General features: G+C 38.3%; 1 protein-coding gene across 2 annotated transcripts in view; it reads left to right on the top strand.

The window, feature by feature from the left end:
* Nucleotides 1–20,878, top strand: part of LOC134798436 (phospholipid phosphatase 2-like) — a 59,876-nt gene extending 38,998 nt beyond the window's left edge. The window contains exons 1-7 of one of the 2 annotated variants that reach the window (XM_063770876.1): nt 1,968–2,068; nt 10,146–10,242; nt 16,384–16,538; nt 17,173–17,384; nt 17,981–18,104; nt 19,410–19,592; nt 19,986–20,878. In XM_063770876.1, the coding sequence (XP_063626946.1) occupies nt 2,039–2,068; nt 10,146–10,242; nt 16,384–16,538; nt 17,173–17,384; nt 17,981–18,104; nt 19,410–19,592; nt 19,986–20,096 (912 nt within the window). In that variant the 5' untranslated portion in view covers nt 1,968–2,038 and the 3' untranslated portion in view covers nt 20,097–20,878. Of the gene's footprint in view, nt 1–1,967; nt 2,069–10,145; nt 10,243–16,383; nt 16,539–17,172; nt 17,385–17,980; nt 18,105–19,409; nt 19,593–19,985 lie in introns of those variants that run through there. The other variant, XM_063770875.1, reaches the window with a different exon arrangement.
* Nucleotides 20,879–22,230: the final 1,352 nt, after the last annotated feature.

The raw sequence follows: 22,230 nt of genomic DNA, 5'->3' as shown, positions 1-22,230 counted from the left end.
ATTTGACACCTCTCACACCCACCGCTGAACAGCTGCCAGGCGCCCGAATTAATTAATAATGATAGTATGGCACACTAACTACTGTCAGACCAAGAATCGTCTGCAGCGGATTTGATAGCCCACGCAGTGCAAGTGTTATTTTAAACGTCAAACTTCTATGAAATTATGACGTATTAAATGACACTTGCACTGCGTGGGCTATCAAATCCGCTGCAGACTTTTTATGGACTGACTCTAGAGGGATTTCATTGCTCTATAAATTGCAAACCTATTTCCGTAGGTAGCTCTCCGTCTACTATGACATACCCACTGTACCTAGGACATTGACGAGTCTGCTGATCATAACATGATTAGGTATAGATAAGATGACTACTACTCGTAATGCTACTTACCGCTTGGGTACTCGACTGAAAAGTGCTGCAGAATGTGCATCTATACAATAAATGACTAATACCTATAGGTAACTATTTCTACTACTCCTACTAGTCATATTATTAAGTGCCACTTGCACCATCCTACTAACCCCGGGGTTAACCGGTTAAACCTGGAGTTACCATGGTTACCAGTACAATTTGACACAGGGTTAACGGTTTAACCGCTTAACACCGGGTTAGTGGAATGGTGCAACTGGCGCTAAGAGTCACGGACCTAGCCGCCGGATACAATCTAGGTTATAGTTACGCACACATTGTAAATCGACATTTTGAAATACTTAACATGAAATTTTACATGAACATTCAAGTAACAGATATCTATGTCTGCTACTAGTTTTCGTTGCTGGAAATTAGGTACAGAGAAATTAAATCGAGTAGAGTACCAGATATGACATAGAAACATACCTATATGTTACTTGAAATTTCATGCTAAAGTCATGTACAGTAAGCTGCAGAAAAAAGCCCTTCGGCCGCGTACGATACCGGAGATTCGTAACCAATTGCGACAGAAGAAAGAATCTACTTTTTACGATACTAGTTACTAAGCAATAAGTTTTTTTCCTTACACGTTACTAGTATCGAAGTAGGAATTTCTATTGAAATAATGAATTACGTAAGCGTACTTTACATTCTTAATACGGAACTAAAATAAACTTTCAAAATGATATCAGAACCTCTTTAAATATTGATAGCATTAAACCCTCTCTAGATTGTTGGCCGGTTATACTGTCAATGTCTTGTTTATTTCTTTATCGATGTCAATTGCCTGTGTTGAATGAGCATTTAGTTTAATTCTGATATAGTTCGTCTTATGAGACAAGCGTTACTAAAAATTAACTGTATAGCCTCATCTTTTCTTTTTTATTCATAAATTGATATGAAAGAACTCTACATTGTGACGAATTGTTAATTAATAACATGTAAAGACAAATACATAACATTTACCGGGTTTAACGGCATTTTATTTATTAAAAAAAACAACCAAGTTAAATGCACAATACGCCATAGATATTAAGAGACATAGAATATACAATTATACATATTACTATCCCGCGTACCCTCGTTCGAAACTAGTTTCGGAAAAAACATAAAAATTGTCGCTCGAAACCAGTTACGAAAGAATTACGTGGTTTCGTTTGAGTAAAAAAAAGCCTTGAGTTGTAACTAGTATCGTAAAAAGTAGATTCTTTCTTCTGTCGCAATTGGTTACGAATCTCCGGTATCGTACGCGGCCGAAGGGGAAAAAAGTGACCACCCCCTGCATAAAAACTTGTTTGCAGGGGGGGTGTCACCTTACTCAGTAGCTTACTGTAAGTACCTAATTTACGAATGAGGGCGTAACTTCCATTGTATGGGAGCGGCTTTTTTGCGGAGCGTTCGTGTGACTCTTCATGCAATGCAGTATCAGTAAACGAATTCAATGCCCTACCATGCGTAATATTTTTACTATCAATCCTTATCAAAGTGAATTAGCAAGAGATAATGAACAAAAGCAAATCAGTTTTAAAGTGCTAGTCGATATATAGACGTGACGTGTGTTTGTGTGTGTTATTTTTTGTGTATTGAGTAAATAATAGTTGCGTTTAAGTGAAATAGATCTGAAAATGGATTTTAGGTCATATGAAATGGTGCCGGTAAATATAGATTTTTGTTTCATTTACTTATTGGTAAAGCCTGCTATTAATATAATCTAATAGGTACCTTTAAACGAGCAATTCTTGTTTATTTATTTATTTGTAGGTATATTTATTTATATAGGTATCTATTTCGGGGATCTCGGAAACGGCTCTAACGATTTCGATGAAATTTGCTATACTTATGGGGGTTTTCGGGGGCGAAAAATCGATCTAGCTAGGTCTTATCTCTGAGAAAACGCGCATTTTTTAGTTTTTATATGGATAGATAGATAGATAAGAAATGGTAGGTACTTATATGTTTTCCGAGCAAAGCTCGGTCTCCCAGATATTAAATATGTATGTGACTTCGTAGAAGGAACTTTAAGCAATTGGAATTTCAACTGCTGTGTACTAAAGTTAGTCGGGATTGGGCCAGGGTCCGATATTGAACTATGACATGAAACAAACCAATATATTTTAGAGTTCATGCCAGTAGCCACGTATTAACTGTTATAATTGTTATTCAATTCACCATTTACGTACTTATGAAACATAGTTAATCCCCTTTGAGTAGGTAGGTACTTATACCTACACTTTGACGTTCAATTTTAAACATTAAAACTATAATATTAAAGTAATTATTATTGATGGCTTAAATCGGCGGTCGGCAACCTGCGGCCCGCGGGCCGCATGCGGCTCGTGAAACTGTCACTTGCGGCCTGCGAGCCTCTCTGGCTATATAATATTGAGAAACGACAATGTCTGATAAAGTCATAAATATTAACAAAGTGCGGCCCGCGTCAACTTACTCATCGTTAACGAAGTGGCAGTGGGCCGGTCATATTAGCCGTAGAACCGATAACCGTTGGGGTAGACGAGTTCTCGAGTGGAGACCGCGCATCGGCAAACGTAGCGTAGGACGCCCTCAGACTAGATGGACCGATGAACTTCGCAAGGCGGCTTGCCGGAGCTGGATCAGAGTTGCCGCAAATCGTGCTCAATGGCGTGCAATAGGAAAGGCCTATGTCCAGCAGTGGACGAGAGTAGGCTGATGATGATGATGATGATGATATATTTTGTAAACACTAACAACAGCAACACACGCAGTACGTAATACAGGTAATTTGGCGTCGTCGTTCAAATTACATAATACCACTTAGGTCCGATTTGTGACATAGGCTTTTTTCGACGGTGAATGTACTTATGAGAATCGTAAGGGTGTAATTCGAAGGACTGGTGGGTCACGGCGCCATTTTTTTGGCCTGGCAACATCGAGGTTCTTGAAGCTTAGACATAGATACTACTCAAGGATTCAGGATTAGACTCCCATCTAATAATAATGCATATGTAAAAGGATTCCTACTCAGCGATACGCTTTTTCGAGCAAAGTATTGATATTCTGCCGGTCACAAATAATAATACTTATTTTATCTTGCTGCGACATTCTCAATTTAACCGGTCTATTTCGTTCCTCAAGAACGAAATGAGAACGTAATTTGTGTAAACCGTTATCTCAAAAGAACAGTTCTTTAACCGGTAACCGCAAACGGAAACGAAATCCGTTTCGTTCCCGGGCGAATGAACGAAACCGGTTTGACGAATGAGAACGGTTTCCGAGCCCTGATGCATACGACACAGTTCCTCGTGACGATTAGGTCACAAGTCCTACAACATGGTATTTTTGGTAAAAATAGCGAAGACCTACGTCAAACTGTGACTCAGCATTACTATTATTACTTCACTGGCTCAGTGACTCAATAATAATCTTTGCCTCTGAAACAAGAGAGCGCCATCTCTGCCCTATTCTGCGCCACTTCACGTCAGTTGGGTATTCCGAGGGCGGGCAGGTATTTTAGGGCTTCGTCACTCCAGCGGTATCTGGGACGCCCGGCCGGACGTTTTCCACCCAAGGCAACTAAGCATTAAGTTGCACATTTTCTATTTCATTGTAAACGTGCGTAGTATTATTAACGATAAATTTACTACGTCTCGTCTACAGTTACAAGGCACTTTAAATACGGTCACGGGACTTTGACATTATTTTTAAGGTCAGAAGGGTATTAGGAATTCCAGAGCAAAAGTAGCTGTAAATTAAAATGAGTCAGGTCAGATGACGATCTGTACTGTGCCATAATGTTTTGTGGTCACTGAATAGGGGATATTACTGCAATGTTCTGCCGCCAGAGTGCAGCATTACCGACTCAGTAAATTCATAGACTAACTTATACATACTGTGCCTTAAACTGCTTTCACAGACAGTAAAATATGACATTGATGCATCAAGGCGGTTTGTTAAGAAGGGCCTACCGGTAAACGCGAAAATCGAAATTTAGTTATCTGCCTCTTTATCGCTCGTATATGCAAGAGTGATAGAGATATTAGATAACGAAATTTAGATTTTTTGTTTCGACGTAGGCCATGTGTCATTGTGGTTTTTTACAGTTATGTGCCACTAAGGTGCCACCTAGGCAGAGCTTTGCCTAACATTCCCTATTGTCAAACGTCAACTTTTGATAATCAGAGAGTTACCTTACCACGTTATGTATGGAGCCGTACAGCGCCATCTTGTTTAGCTGTCAAATTCGAAACACGAAAGTAAACATCTTTGACATGACTTAGGTATAATTGTGAAGTATGTAGAGTTAGACCAAGAAAACTTCTATGAAATTATGACGTATAAGTAACACTTGCACTGCGTGTGCTATCAAAATCGTTGCAGACTTATCTTAGTCTAGCTCTAAAAACATTTCTAATTCCCACTCAAGTAGGTACGATAGAGAAACTACAATTAGGTACAATTTAATAAGTAATAACAAAGACATATGTAACTTCGTATAAGACGAATAAAGTCTAAGGAAAAAACGTGCCTCGGAATTCAAGTAAAAGTCATTCTCGAATAGATGCCGCACACACTTTTAGCCTATCCTCGGCTAGATGGCGTGACGACACCGTTTCATATTTAACAATTTTAACACATAGATATCAGTGAATGAACATGGATCAAAATGATATAAAAATAATAAAATCATTTATCCATATATATATACATTTTCTGATAACTTTATACGTTTTCATTTTGAGTTTTAGTCGTGTGTCGATAGATGGCAGTAAATTTACAGTGACTACAAAATTTACAATGACAGGACCCCTCTATACTATCTATTCTTTTTGGTAATAAGTAATAACATACAGTCTGAAAACTTTATACAAAGTTAAACAAACTGAAACAAACCAAATACCCGTAAGTAACTATTTAATAATTATTCCAGTTCCAAATGACAGATGAATATTAACGAGTTTTACAAACAATTCGTGTAAGTAGTAAAACAAATTATAAAACAACATACCTATACAAAAATAATAATTCATAGTTCAGTCCAGTGGCTCAAGTGATTCTAAATTCTAACCGCTTTCTGGGCTCATGTGAACCAGTTTAGAACGATCTCTGAGTATATATATGTGACGTTCCACGGGAAAAGGTACCTTATGAGGGTTTCTAGTTTCGGAGATATTAAATGTTTTGTAAAGAGGTGAAAAAATGCTCAATTTTTTTTTATTGTGTGATCTGAAACCTTAATGCCTAACGTTTATTTACCTGTTTTTATTTTTGTTATAAGTTAGTTATAAGCCTAGTAATGTCGTCTCAGAGTTTAGTAGAAAAGGTACCTTATGGAAAAAAGATTGAAAATTCCCAAAAAAACTAGTCAATACGGGAAAAGAAGTTTGGTAGAGAACTGTATTAGCATTCTGCAAAACTAATTTGATAATTTCAGTTCTGGTTGGGGCGCCTCGCAAATATTATAACCGTACATAGACCGACATCACAAATCCAAGTAGACTGCTATTATACCAAAGTTACTCTCGTCAAGTCTTTCTTAACTAGAATAATCTTCATTTGGTTTGGTCGCATGCAGTAAATCAGCCATTGGTTTGCTGAAAAATGCCAATACCCGACGCATTACCTTATGGAATATCTGAGGTCATTGAACCTCAATGCCGCTTATCTTCAATAGCAACCGAAATATATTATTGATAAGAAATAGACGATTTATACCATCTTAACCCCAAAATATTATTAGTTTATCCTAACTGTTCCATCATCATCATGCCTCATCATGTAACTTGACCACAAGGTACCTTTTCATTACATACAAATTATTGGTCTTTTTTAAGATTATTATGACGAAGAACTAATTAAATTGGGGGCAGTTTAATGTAAAATAATATTTTCTATTCATAAAAGATAAACTATAATATGATTGATATTTTGTAGTGATGTATTATTAGATTTATTTCCATAAGGTACCTTTTCGTAAATGTATGGAGCAAATACTGTTATTGTTATGTAAGTTTAAAGTGGCATAAGGGGTTAAATATAGTATTTAGTTGGGGTTTTAGGATTTATTTCATTTGAATGACAGAATTTCTTTCATATGTGCTCAGAAAAATTGATTGTGTGTCACATTAAAAGTAAAAATATTCAATTTTGTGATTTTATATGAAAAAGTCAGAAAATACATTTTCACCTCTAAATCGGTATTGTTTTTTGCTTAAACTGTCTGTTAGTGTCGTTTTCTAATAGATAAAATTTAAATCTTGAGAGCTCATTGCAATCAATCGTGAAAATGAAATAAAACTTTATTTTCAAGAGATTGGTTAGTATACACATAAATCAGTCGATATCAAAAGTTTCTATTTGCATTACAGAACAAGTCGCAATATTTTTTTAATCTCAGATATATAAGGCATTATTATTTGTAGTCAACTATGTAACTTACTTCAGGAACATAGTTTTTTAGGCGGCTAAACTTAAAACTTCTCTATCGTAAAGTTGCTCATTTCACAACATTATTTTCAAAAAATCATATCTCTGTAACTACGCAACCTAGAAGGTTGATCTTTTGTGTTATCGATAGCTTATTTATTGTAGATTACTGGGGTATGCATAACTCCATACCCGCCATAAGGTACCTTTGACCGTGGGACGTCACATATTAGCTATTAATCTCAAGGTCATTTTATACCGGTTTACAAAACTGTAATGAATTGTACCAACACTCCAAACTAACCAATAATCGACCTTATGTATTTTCAATAAGGTTTACGAATAGTAACTAGTGTAGTGTCCGACCGAACCGATTTTTTTACCGAAACCGAAGGGTTTTGATTCAGTTTCGGCCGACATCTAAACTTTTATAGACGTACTTAAGTATTAAAAACGTTGAAAACAATTTGTCGGAGGCCTGTCTTTTTAGACAAGTGATCAATGAAAAACCTAATTCGTGCAAATGGTATGAAAAAAAATCGGCCAAGTGCGTGTTGGGCCATTATTCTAAATAAGAAAGACTAGGTAATTAGAATTCACTCAATCATTATCGAAAACTATTAGCCTATTTGAAAAGGTATGTATTACCTACCTATACGTTTCGGCCGAACGGTTTAACAATTTTTTTGCCGATACCGAACCTTTGGCCGAAACATTTTTATACCGAAACCCAAATTTCAGTCGGAGACTAGTTAACAGTATGGTGGTTGGCCTTCCATTATGCTTTACATAATAAATGAGCACTTAAAGGGCTGGCGGGACTTGGGAACTCAGGCTGCGGTTAAGGTCAACATTTCAACGTAGGTACTTAACTTTCACTGTAGGTACCTAACACCATTTTCCACTTTTTCACAATTTTTACCACCATTTCTCACTCTGTTATAGCGAGAGTAACATTTTATTAAACATGCCTGGAAATATCGTCATTCAATTCGTATTAATAAGCTGTGAAGAAAAACATCGTGAGGAAACCGGACTAATCCCATTAAGACCTAGTTTCCCCTATGGGTTGGAAGGTCAGATGGCAGTCGCTTTCGTAAAAACTAGTGCCTACGTCAAATCATGGGATAAGTTGTCAAGCGGACCCCAAGTTCCCATGAGCCGTGGCAAAATGCCGGGACAACGCGAGGAAGAAGAAGAAGCTGTGAAACATCATGTTTTGTGAACGCTTTAGAAAGACGTCCCGCAGCAATAGATTTTCATACGATATTGCGGTGCGGGCCTAGGCGGAAAAGTTAAATGTCTTGTTTGCTGGTTGAAGAAATTTTTATATCATTTACTGAGCGTCGTATGCTTTTTGTTAATAAACAGGAAAAATATACCAAGTTTTCCTATGAGGAATCTTGAACACTGGTACCTAATGAACAATAGAACATGCAAGTTGCGATGTTTGACATCGGAATGTTCATTGAAGTATAATGACTTGTAAAACTGATAACACGACGTACATGTTTATTCTGAAATAAACAATGGACATGCTTGTTAATTTCTGAAATAATTAATTTCAATAATCGCCTGACTTTGTGACCGGGACATTACCTAATATTTTTCAATTTTTTATGGATTTGCGTCAGTACAAATGAGACCCGTAAGCGCCAATTGAAGTCCCTTTAAAATAATAAAAAAAAAAATTGACGGAATTTGTATTATGATTTAAAATTAATACAACCTGAGTATAAAAATAGTGCCTACACATTTACAAAATCAATTAATATCAAATCAAATAAGAAAATTAAAAGAAACACAAAGACAAGACAAGACAAATTAAAGTTCGTATATAACTAGCGGCCCGATTCGAACTTTAAGATACGTCAATTAATAGATCTAGAAACGATGTGGATTAGATGTGTCAGTGTCAAATGTGACGTTTCTTCAAACAAAAACGTCACTTTTGACACTGACACATCTAATATATCATATCGTTTCTAGATCTATTAATTGGCGTATCTTAAAGTTCGAATGGGGCAGTAGGTATGTACCTATGTACCTATTTTTTTATGAAATTCATCCATATACTGGACACTGTACAGTGTACAGGTAGGTACTTTAATAATTAATATAAATGTGAAACTACATTTCATTACAATAAAAGTTATTATGAACATTATACATATTCAGAAATTACAGTACTTATGTTAAATTCCAATAGTAAGGGACAAAAGTCCTTCATGATTTTCGGCTTCGTGCCTAAAGGTCACCGGCGGCGAAGGTCAAACGTAAATCTAAGGTCACGCTGACCTTGGATCGATCGCTTCAGCTCAGCTTTATGGAAACAGTTGAAGGTTAAGGTTTCGTGATTTATTACAGTTTCTGATGAGTTTTCTTTGTTGCCTTTTCTGGTTATTTCAATGGGCTGTGTACTAAAATACTGATCAGTCAAATAAGATACTCTTCATGAAACGTTTGTATGAAAACCTTTGAGTGAGTGATGAGGGACCTTTTAATGTGTTTTTGTTGATTTCAAATTACAAATCACGTTAGGTTTTTTTCTCTCAATGTATTTACATAAATTTGATAGAAATCGATTCAGCAGTTTAAAGACTATTCAGCTCTGTTCCAAAATGATTATAGGCATTTTTGGCATAAAATTGATTTTTTTTGGCATAATGCGTAGGGGGTTTTTATTTTTTTAAATTTAAGTAATAGTTATTTTAATAAGTATTAAGAGACTCTTCTTAGCTTCGTGTTTTAAATACTATCTACTGATCTTATTCAGTTTTCATTTAGGCAAAAGATCTACCCTCTTTTCGTGCCCTTTTCCACAAAACATCTCTCTTCGTCTTCTTTAGTCGGTCCCTCGATACTGAGGATCGTGACATCATATCCTTCTGTTGAAGACCAGGTTCCTCCATAGGGTTCTGTTCCCCGCTAAGCGCATGGCCTCGTGCAGTTTTAATTGCATAGGTGCCGTAATTTGGGCACACCATCTAGTAGGAGGAGGGCCCTGAGGTCTCGTGCCTTCAACTTTGCCCGTCATTATTACTCTTCCAGGCTATCTGGAGAGCGACGTGAGAGGTGTCCGAAGTATGACAGCATTCGGTCCTGGCATATCGTACACCCACAAAACATAATAAGCCTCAATTAGTAAATTTGTGTTTTATCCTATTCTTACAAATACTTAAGTCAAAATGACAAAGAAAGACACAAGATTACCTAATAGCTAATTAAGATGAATGAGTGCTCAGTTTGTCTCTACCTTAATACAAATAGTTTACCTGAGTAATTCACGTGATTATTTTGTATTAAAGTGATTATTTTCTTTATTTTCAGAGACGAGACTTGGAGTCTCAAACCACGTCCAATTCAACAGAGAAAAAACACAGCATCTGGTGGAATGTGTTTCTCGACATTCCCATACTCGCAGCTGGTAAGCATTTATCTTTTGATTACTTGTATAAGTTGAATTATCGAGAAGATGGAATTGCATTTGTAGTGGTTGTATGCTGATAGTACAAGAAAATAGAAAATTCAAATATAGAATGCCTGTAAACAAACAATACTACTACATATGCAATTCCACGCTCTCGATGATTCAACTTATATCACTATGACGTGACGTTATATGTTTGACGACTCCAATAGGTAGGTACCTTTACCATCACAGGAGTTACACGGCTTTAAATGCCAAAGACAGCGCGTCTCGCTTGTACTAATCTCAGTACAAGGGAGATGCATTGAATGTGAGCTAGTTTACGTAGTCGCTAGCGAATATGCCAGTGTCAACCTCCGTAAGGATACTTATTAGGTAGGAGTTTACGTATAAAGGGAGCATAAAAAATAAAAAGGGAGCTTAGGTCGACGTCTTAAGCCAATTTCCCAACGGCACAAAACTTATACAAAAAGTAAAAACACATATTTCACTCATTAAATTATCAATTTAAAATTAATACCTTCCCGAAATGGCGTGTGTTTCATCGAACCGACTTAATTCGTTCTTGGTATCATAATATATGGCTTAAAAGATATAATAGTGACATGTTATCGGTATTTCAAACTTGAATCGTTTGAATTAAGGTTACTTTTTGAAAGATAAATTATAAAATTATTTGTTGATTTTATAATAAAAAGAATGAGCTTAAATTTGGAATGCCATGAATCGTTGTGTTTTGATGCTATTTTTATGAATGGAGATTAAATAGAAATACCTGTATTGTCGGAGCTATAAATGATGATACCTAAAATAATAATGATTTGTTTGTTTAAATCTTTGTACGGTTTAATGTCTAATTTATTGTATAATAAGTGTATACAATGAATACAAAACTAAAATTAATTACAACTAAAAACTAAAGCTAAAAATTAAAAATACCTATCAAAATTGTACGCCCTTGGTAAGGTGCCCATCACGCAGGCAGCGTTCCCGCGCTGGATTGCTATGGCCAATCTTTGCGCGAGAAAGCTGCCGGCGCGAGGGTCACCTGTGGCCTGCCTTAGGCGTTTGCTGAGCTCCTTGTGGAGCCCCCGAGCCCTCCTACCCCACGGACCTAGTGTCTCGACGCCGAAGGCTACAAATTCGTAGTGTGCGCCGAGACAACTATATTTATTCGCCTTGAAACGTTCTCGGACGTCAGCAGCCGCCCCGGCCTGTTTGCTGGTGGCTGAAATGTAGGACGCCGCCAGCGTATCTGCGCAGGTGGCGTCCCACACCAGCGCGCGGCCCAACCGCCAGGGGATCAACGACATCCCGTCGTCGGGGCGATTGCGGTCATCCCTTGCAATCTGATGCTCCAGAGCCGCAGGGACGTCGGCGCTGACGAGCGCTCTCCTCAGGATGTCGTTGAGCGCGGCATGACGGGATAGGTGGCCAGCGCCCGAGGAGCAGGCGAGTCCGTGGTGGCCAAGGCGATCAACAGGGGCCCCAACGGTTTTATATTGTAATACCTAATATTCTCGCTTAACATTAAAGTATTAAATCACAAAAATACTTTATAAAATACAATTTAGCATCGACTCAAATATGTTTATCATTTACTTTATGGTGCCGCTGAAGTCACACTGCATTAATTAAAAAAAAACATAAACACGAATAAAAAAAGGAAATAAATGTTCATCGCACACGTGGGGCGCTGCATGTGGCAGAATGCACGCAATCGCAGTCTCGCTTTTTAAAAAATGTAAATTGAGTCGATGAACTTTCCAAGCGTAGGTACTGGTTTGTAAAAAAAAACAATCTTAGTATCTTTTGAAATGGTAATGGCGACACGCTTTTATATATTTTGGCCGTTAATTTATGGAAAAACGCAATGGGCACGTCATCACGTTCAACACAGACTGGACTGGTGTGAGTTTCAAGGTATTTCAAATTATATACTTCTAACTAAACAATTGGAAAGATTCTGAAAATAAAATAAACTAAAAACAACTGGAATTCTTTTTAACGAAAAAACATTATAAACAAGTCAATTAGAAACATGTTTTGTGATCCTAAACATGAAATCCGCTCATATAATGGGTACCTAATTTGTGTTATTTTGGTGAAAAAAAAAACTCCTCAAAATCTTTGGCACTTGATTGGCTTAAATTACTCGCGTCCAGGCCGTACTTAATTGTTAAAAAAAAGTTTGGCACAACAATCGTGAAACTTTGCACCTGTAAGCATTTTATACATAGCGTCAGTCTCAATCTTCAAAAGGTCCCTTTTTATTCCAAACAATCTCCAAGGTGTTGTTTTGCCCCGTCAAGGAATCTCTACCATCCGGCCAAAGTATGCTTTCTTCACGGTTTTTTACTCCCAATCCCAAGTATTTTATTCGCTAAAATCTCGCTTGGTTTTTTAAACCGCTTGGGCGCTTGGCGAATGCCGAGGCACAAAGGAATGGCGAAGAGGTTATATTTTAGCTTCATTTCTGACATTCTGATCTCAACTCGCTGCAAAACAGTCTTTGTATTCCAGAGGTACCTAATAAAATACCTAGATTATTTCAAAGCATTGTTTAAACAGCTTGAAACTAAACACGAAAACAGATTATCGTGTCGCGGTAGACCCGTTCATGTCTCTAAAATGTGTAGGTACAAAACGCGAGAGTTTAAAGTGTTTTAATAATAATAGTTTATATATACCTACATGTAATTTAATTACACATTTTTTATGAAACGATAAGCTTTACGCAAATTAATATAGTAAAAGACTTTTTCTATTATTGACCTCTTAGCGCCATCTAGTGGTGAGTAGCAGAACTAAACTTGTCTCTCCATCCATCCTCGTTGACCGCTGATGCCAGAAATCAATCACACGGACAAAAAGGTAACATAAAATTTACTATAAAGAATATTGGCACTTATTGTATTGTATTTTGCGGCCGGGTAATTACACATCTTACACTAGACTTTTATATTTTTATAGGCCTTTTGATTTGTATTAGAAAGCAGGAAAAAATATTTCAGCATTTCCTGAAATCCCAGCCCCGAATAATTAAAACAGCTTGAATTCTTACGCAACGCAATTTTACGCTATCAAAGATCGCAGAATCTAGCTCTTATGTTTCTTCGGTATATTCTGGTATGTGGTCTGTTCCCTTGCCTTCCCTTGCAGTTAGCACCTATCCCAACGAGATAAAGTTGTACAGATTTCAACCATGCAACAAGACACGTGTAGTCCTACATGTGGGATGCAACGTGAGGATGCAGATTATTATAATGGTCATATAGAGAAAAGTCGTATGTCAACCTGTTCCATACAAATGTATGACTGTTTAGACATATGGTGCGAGGGGATTGGATTGCATAAAGTGTAATGGCTTTGATCGGCTCTAGAAGCGATAGCAAGTTATGTAATATAGAGATTTTAGGGATCCGTTTGGTAAGAACTTTTAACCTTTTAATCGCCATAGATTTTTTTTATTTTTCATCGAGCGTGCTCGTGTCGCCGGCATTATGAAGTTAAACGACAGTTTGTCTTATTTATCAGACCGCGGCGAAATGACCCCGACTTTGTTTAATAAAAAAATAAAATAAAATAAATAAATAATTTATTCGGATGAAAAAAACCCTATGTTACAAATGTTTTTCTTCTGCCAAACTGCAGGGCAGTTGTTGTTTGTCTTATATATCAGTCTACGGTCGGTTAAAAGGTTAATAAAAAAGAACCGACTGCACAAAACAGAGAGCCGACATTTTATGGTCTTCATTAGCAGCTCTTTTTTGTCAAATGTTGCATTGAGTTTGAGTGTGTCTGTTATAGCTGAACAGTTCCCTCTATCCTTAGAGCATGTAATAACTGGAGTCGCCTTTAAGAGCTTACCCCTCTGCCGAAAAACTTGCACAATTGTGCAAACTTTTGTATGGACTGACATGGCTATTTGTACGTTACGTTACGTACAAATCATGTAGAAATAGCAATACATTTGACGTCCCCTCCCCCGCATAAATCGGCAGACTGTTTCGTACATAAAATGACAGCCGTGACGTTTGCAGTTACTAAATGCTCTAAGCCTCTATCTCTTCAGGATCCCATCATTAGATGCTGACCTGTTGACAATGGGACTAACGTGAAGCGAAACAAAACATTTACGTTACATTATAAAAAGAATCACATTTCGGAGTAAATGCCAGACAATCTAAACTACCCTGCATACACAGAGCCCACACTAATGGCTCCTCTACACGATGGGCCAACGCCGGCCACTCCAAGGGACGCATTTATGCGTTAGAGGGAGTGCAAGTGGTTTTGCTATCTCATTCTACCGCATGGCTGCGTCCCTTGGAGTGGCCGACGTTGGCCCATCGTGTAGAGGAGCCATAACGTCTCCCGAGCCTCGCCGTCTAGTCAACTCTATGGCTGCTGCTCGACGCATCGTTGGCGCAACTGCGCAGGGACGCCATTTTCCATAGCGCTGACTAGACGCCGATGCTCAAAAGACGCTAGTGTGGGGAGTGGGATGTCCTTTAAAAGTCTTAAAACTAGCTTCTTCCTCTAGAAGTATTTTGGCAAAATTTATGTCGCATTTATCTACCATATTTCAATCGGCAAAAGGCCATGCCATAATCAAGGCTTTTCCTCCCCCAAATGAATTCAGCCTTTCTCTAAGAACCAGGAAATAGACTAGCCAATTGATGCGCCATTTTGCAAACATGCGCGGGTTCAAAGTCAATGCCAAACGAGGGCGATGGCGAATTATGACATCATGACGACACTCTAGGGCAGTGAAAATAGGTTATTTTATTCCGAAACATTTACAGAATTGATCTGATTTCATTACAATTCAGTGGGGGATGAGCCGAAGAAGACATATCCCGTGATTCTGTTTGCATGTGACCATGAAACACATCACTTACTACCACCACAAAAGAGGGGTTGAGTTGCAAATGCCGCGTTGACTCTATGAAGATTGGTAATTTCACAGTTTTCACTTCATTATGTTTTAAAATAAGGAATATAAAGACATTTATTGAATATTAAATAATCTATACATTCGAATTGGAATCTTGCACAACGAAACACGACAAAAATATGAGAGCGTATCTTTAATTGTGTTTAGTGCGTTTCGGCGTACAAAATATTATTCGATGTGACTACGAGGTGGGGTTCAAATCAAACCAACAACATCTGTTGTAGGTACGCCTTTACCGAAAAACAATACACTTAATCTTCGTGTAATCTGATCTACTTAAATCAAATCCTTCTACAAAACCTACGAAACAAAGAAAAGACCAACGACACGAGATCACACGTACGACCTCAAGCCGACCCGAGGCTAAGAAGGGGGCAACGACTGAAAATTGTAAAATGAGAAGTGATTTATCTATAAAAATGATTGCGCTTATTTAACGTGAATAAATCAGACTTGAAGCTGCTGATGAAGTTGTTTTGAACGCTTAACCGAACGGAAATGGTAATGCAGATAAAATACGTCACGCACTGACGGAATTGTGTGAGAGCGAACACACAATAGCGCGAGAGCGAAATACAATTAAATATTACATAAGCCAAAACAGTTTCCACTAATTAATTAGCTCATTTAATGGTTGCTCAGACAAGACTTGTTTATACAATTCAATTCAATTTCATTCAAGAAATTAAAATACAAATGTGACATGCATTAATTTAATTTTACAATAGTAAACTATCAAAATCAGTATGGTATTAGTTTTGCTCTATTAGCTGTAGGGTAATATACTATTTGTTCATTCGCTCTTAATTGCAGAAACAAATTTTTGTACTGACGGAATGAAAAATAAGTCAACATGAGAATATTTATTTAAGGTGTATGTACGAAAATCTATCTTGGGAGCGTCTCTTCTTTAGAAATCAGCATTAAAATGCTGCTGTTTTGAGACAAGGGCCCCCTCCCTTTACGCGTTGGGATTCTTATGAAGTTGCCCACAAGGCCCGGGTCTAGTGGCCCAGGCAACCTGGCAATGGTTTTGAGATGGAGAAGGGGGCTTTCTAAATTCTAAGTGCCATACCAAGTGCCTGTCTCTAAATTCGGGCCTGTCACTGGCCTGGCAGTCATTTAATCGACAAATAAAAGTACTGGAGTAGAAAAATAGAATTTCTTTTCATTTTCAGTTATTACCGTGATCATGCTTTACGAGTCTGGCATCATCCCCTCCTACAAAAGTGGTTTCTTCTGCAACGACCCGAACCTAAGCTACACATTCAACGGAGACACTGTCAATGATGTGGTGTTGGTGTCTACTATTCTTCTGATGCCTTTAACAGCCGTAAGTATTAGTTTATAATTTATTAAAGCACAGGTGTTAAGGATCTCACGCTAGACCGGGCCGGGCCCGCGCCGAGGCGTCCGACACGCCATTTTCTATGACGGTTGATCGGTGATCACGTGGTGCTTTCCATAGAAAACGAAGAAACTCCGGGTTCGGCCCCGGCCCGGTTTAGCGTGAGTCATCCTTTATTCAACGTGCCCACGCGCAACATAGCCTAAAATGCCAAGAAATAATAGTTGTCATGTACTTACGAAAGAAAAAGTCATCAATGCTTCTAATTTTTATCTATATAGTCTCGGGTGGCCCAGTGATAGTGCAGAAGACGCTAGTTCAATCTCAGCCCTGGGTACTGGAGACATTCTCTTTTTAGGGTTCCGTACCTCAAAAGGAAAAAACGGAACCCTTAAGGGGCCCACTGATTAACAGGCCGCCGGACGGTATCGGCCTGTCAGTTGTTCGGAACTGTCTAAACTTTGTTCTAACTGACACACACATTGAAAACACATTGTTAAAAATTGGGTAATGTACGGAACCCTTGGAACGCGAGTCCGGCTCGCACTTGACTGGTTTTTTCTTTATCTATATCTGTTTATAATTTTATAAAGAAGTGTTTCCACTTTGTTATTTTCAGTTCCTCATCACAGAACTCGTCGTCCTCGACTCTGACTACCTCCACTCTCGGCCTCTAGAGGCCCTGAGGAGAACCGGTCTGCTGTACCGGAACTATATGTACGGCTTTGCCTTCAATCTCCTCTTTGTTGAGATCATGAAAGGCCTAAGTGGAATGCCGAGGCCGGTGTTCTTTCAGATCTGTAAGCCGGATACTGCAGTTAATTGTACCACGTGAGTTTTTCAAAATTATCCCGCCTCTGATGTTATCCCAATAGGCTTTAATATTTCTATATTATTACAAGCTTTTATTTAACTTGCCCTGTTAGTATGTATGTTAGTTAGTTACGAGACTTACGAGCAGTTAGTGTTGGTCAAATCTTGGAAGCTAAATTTGACCCACTTCCCGATTTTCGATTGACCTGAAATCTTACATAAGTACTATGTATATAAATTGGATGACAATGCATTATTATGATGGCATTGGCAAGGAGCAGATCTGATGATAGAGGCAGGTACATGGGAACTCTGTGATAAAACAACGCAAACTAATTGTGTTTGGGGTTGTTAGAATTGTCTCGATGAGTATTAGTTGCCTCAGTTGTCTGTGGAAAGAAAAGTTCAATCAGTGACAAAAGCTAGTAAGGTGGTGGTAGTAGTGCTCGACATGCTAATGCCCAATAGATGACACCCTGCTGTCACCTTTATTGACAATGACTTAAGTTTCAAGATGACATGTACTTAGGACCGCGCACCTTAGGACTTGAGCACCAGTACCAACTTCGTATTTGGTAGGTAGGTGTACTATCATATTGATGTGTTCTTTACAGGGGCGAGTACATTTCTACCTTCGAGTGCACGTCTTCCTACTCCTGGTGGAAGCAGTATGACTCATACCATAGCTTCCCATCTGGACACACGTCTATGTCGGTCTACTGTGGACTTTTTATCGCGGTATGTATACTGGGTCGAGTACATTGTTACCTTTGAGAGCAGGTCCTACTTCTGGAGGAAGCAGTGCTAGGTCCCATAGCTTCCCGTCTGGACACACGTCTATGTCGGTCTACTGTGGACTTTTTATCGCGGTATGTATACAGGGTCGAGTACATTATTACCTTTGAGAGCACTTCCTACTTCTGGAGGAAGCAGTGCTAGGTCCCACAGCTTCCCATCTGGACAACCGTCTATGTCGGTCTACTGTGGACTTTTTATCGCGGTATGTATACTGGGTCGAGTACATTGTTACCTTTGAGAGCAGGTCCTACTTCTGGAGGAAGCAGTGCTAGGTCCCATAGCTTCCCATCTGGACACACGTCTATGTCGGTCTACTGTGGACTTTTTATCGCGGTATGTATACTGGGTCGAGTACATTGTTACCTTTGAGAGCAGGTCCTACTTCTGGAGGAAGCAGTGCTAGGTCCCATAGCTTCCCATCTGGACACACGTCTATGTCGGTCTACTGTGGACTTTTTATCGCGGTATGTATACTGGGTCGAGTACATTGTTACCTTTGAGAGCAGGTCCTACTTCTGGAGGAAGCAGTGCTAGGTCCCATAGCTTCCCATCTGGACACACGTCTATGTCGGTCTACTGTGGACTTTTTATCGCGGTATGTATACAGGGTCGAGTATATTATTACCTTTGAGAACACGTCCTACTTCTGGTCTGGTGGAAGCAGTGCTAACTTCCCACTCCCATCGGGACAAACGTCTTTCTCTGTTTGTAATTGTAGGTAGGTTAGGTTAGACAAATAGTATATTGAGCACCTCGATCAAAGAATAACAGTAAAAAAATATAAAAGATAGAGATAACATAAATAGGAGATAGGGGGTTTATTTTAAAAGCGAACACTTCTCTGTTTGTAATTGTAGGTAGGTTAGATACCTACAAATAGTATATTGAGCACCTCGATCGAGAATAACAGTAAAAAACAAAAAATAGAGATAGCATATATGGGATGGGGGGGTTTATTTTAAAAGCGAACACTTTCCAACAGCCTCGGACTACCGGAGCTTTTGTGTAACCATTATAAGATTCATTTGAAAGTCTAGACCGACCCCACACTAGCGTCTTTTGAACGTTGGCGTCTAGTCAGCGCTATGGAAAAAGTAGTCGCTGCGCAGTTGCGCCAACGCTGCGTCGAACAGCAGCCAGAACTGGCTAGACGCCGACGCTCTGGAGACGCTAGTTTGCGGTGGCCCTAAATGATGGACACCTACCGGTCTTTTTATTCTCTTACATTGACTTGTCTTTCAACAGTGGTACCTTCAACGCCGCGTGTTCTCCTGGTCGTCCCGAACAGTGCTCCTGGTCCCATTGGTCCAGATCTGCTGCCTCGGTTACGCAGCTACATGCTCCCTGTCCAGGATCACGGATCACAGACATCATTGGTGGGATGTCGCTGCTGGGACGGTTGTTGGTGTGGTCACACTTTTGTTCGCTGTAAGTCTTTTTAAGTCTTCTATACTTTGAAAAAGTTTTTATACGTAGTTTAATCATCAATAGAAGCTGATATAGTCGATATAGGGAATAGCAGAAAAAAAAATCTTATAATTCCTTCAATCGTCTCAATAACCATGTATACTGTAGGTAGGAAATGTCAATCACTCAATCAGGCGCTGTTTTGATCCTCGCCCTTCGTCCCTTGACCCAGTAGCTCGGTTACATTGCGCAAGCCTGCGGTTATGGCCCTATAGGGTCGTGATTGGACCCTTGACCTGTTTAACCGTAAATCTAGGGCAATTTTTTAATAAATCTACTGATGTACCTATCTGCTTGATAAAAAATAGTCTGGGCTGCTTGTTATCCTTCTAAAATGTGTATATTTGCCCACAGGTATTTCCTATCAGCGATAACTTCGCACTAGTGAGAGTAGCGAGTGTTTCAAAGACCCAGCATTCCAGCACAGACCTGCTTTATGTGACCGCAAGAAGACCTGTGTCTTAATTTAATATGAAGTTAAGTGTAGGCTCAATAGGGTATTATACTGTATTTAAAATAAATCATTTTACACCATGCATGAAATAAAGCACCAGATAATGATTAGAAAAACACAGGTAGGAGTTATTTTTAAACATAAGTTCTATTTAATAAATCGGATAGAAATAAAAAAGTAGGTGAGTTGACCGTGACGTCACGATGTAATGTTTCATATAAATTCCATATTAGCAAATCGTTTTGACAGTTCTAAAAAAGTAACTGATTTGACTAGGTAGGAAAATACCCTATTAAAGTTTAACTACGTTATCAGAATATTGCTTTTTGAGATTATTCCGCAGAAAATGATTTGAAGAGGGTTCTTTTTTATTGTAATAATATGTTGGGTGACTCCTTTAGTCATTGGCCACTTCATATTAATTGGCCACTTTATATTAATTGGCCACTCCGTAGTATTGGCCAGTTCATAGTAATTGACCACCAAAAAGACTTGGCTTGTTTCTTTGACTTGTTAAGAGTGGCCAATTACTATAGATGGGCCAATAACTACCTATAGCACTCACCCTACATTTTTAGTAATGTATATTAGCGAATAAAGGTGACATTCAGATGTCAACTGCGGCTACATTACTGTTGCGGCGTCGTTGTTGACATCCGAACGTCACTTTTAGTACCTACTTACGTACCCCCGAAGTATTATATGAATGAAATAAGCATCTCAAGTAGGAATGTCTGAAAGTAAATCTATTCTTGGTTAGATATTTTAAGTACAAGTAAAAATAAAAATTATATAAATTTCATTTTTGGTACAAGCTTTTATCGCTGACTATACTTTTCTTTCTAACAATTCTAAAAACCCGTAACACAATTAGGTTCCGTTGTTTCATCACGTAGTTCCTATGGCCACCTCCTGTCTCCATCATCAGATCAGCTCGATGGTACCATAATATTGCATTGTCATGCGATTTATACATGCATCCAAAATTTCAGCTCAATCGGAAACCGGGAAGTGGATCAAATTTAACTTGCAAGATTTGATTACAGACCGACAGACAACGGGACAGGTGAAAGTAAATAAAAGCTTGTAAAAATGAGTGACTCGTTTAAAACATTAAAGGTTGAAATACCTAGTTGAAATTATTGTTCCATCGCATTTTTGACAAAATCTGTCAGTTAAAGTTAGCTCCTCTTCTCTTTCGTTACGTGAAAGAAAAGAATGGAGCTAACATTAATCGTCAGATATTATTGTGAGATTTGTTTTGACTTTAAGATGTTGTTTTCTTAATATGTATTTATTAAGCATTATGAAATTATTATTTTTATAAAATAAAATTGTATTATTATTTACTAGGTATTACCTACTACCTACTAGGTAAAATATTTTAAAGTACCTCAGTGATAACGATAAGGCAAAAATTGTCGTATACCTACTTAAAAAAGTTACAAAGACCTCAGTCCTTTTTGCACACATTTTCGTAAAAGAGATTTCAATAAAAAATGACTAGATAAGTTTATTAATTAGGTAGTTTAAAGTTACGCTTTATTCGAATTTTGTTAATTAAGCCGTCGTATCGTCGGCGCCGAGCGCGGATCTGCGTACGTAGAAAATATTAGAAAAAAATAATCACGGCACACGAGAGGTTAACCCTTTACCAGGCTAAGGGATAAAGATTTCCCACATACGGCACTTCAAATATGTGTTCTATTTTCGATCAACAAGACTGACATTCGATTGTCATTTTTGAAATGTCAGCCTGGTAAAGGGTTAAATATGTTTAGGTACTGTAGAAATCTTAAAATAAATGGACTTTAAAGCCTTTCTGGACCTTGATAGGGTTATTGCTATGTATAATTTGGCCACTGCATAGTAATTGGCCTTTCCTAACAAATCAGAAAGAAACAAGCGAATAGTAGTGTTATTGTTAGGAGTGGCCAATTACTATGTTAGTGGCGAATACCTATAGCAGTCACCCTACTTATACGTAACTGTTCAAATCTTCTACCTGTTAAGAGCTGTATAATAAAAACCTTAGTAAAATGTCCTAATCATAATTTCCAGGATTTTTTGGACCCAGAGGGCCAATTAAAGGATGACTCACCGTAGACGGAGCCGTGTCCGGGCCGGAGCCTCCGGCGCTTACTT

The sequence above is a fragment of the Cydia splendana genome, chromosome 16 (genome assembly GCF_910591565.1).
Source record: "Cydia splendana chromosome 16, ilCydSple1.2, whole genome shotgun sequence".
Taxonomy (NCBI): Eukaryota; Metazoa; Arthropoda; class Insecta; order Lepidoptera; family Tortricidae; genus Cydia; species Cydia splendana.
The sequence above is the reverse complement of the archived record's forward strand: the minus strand, read 5'-3'. Positions and strand labels throughout refer to the sequence as shown.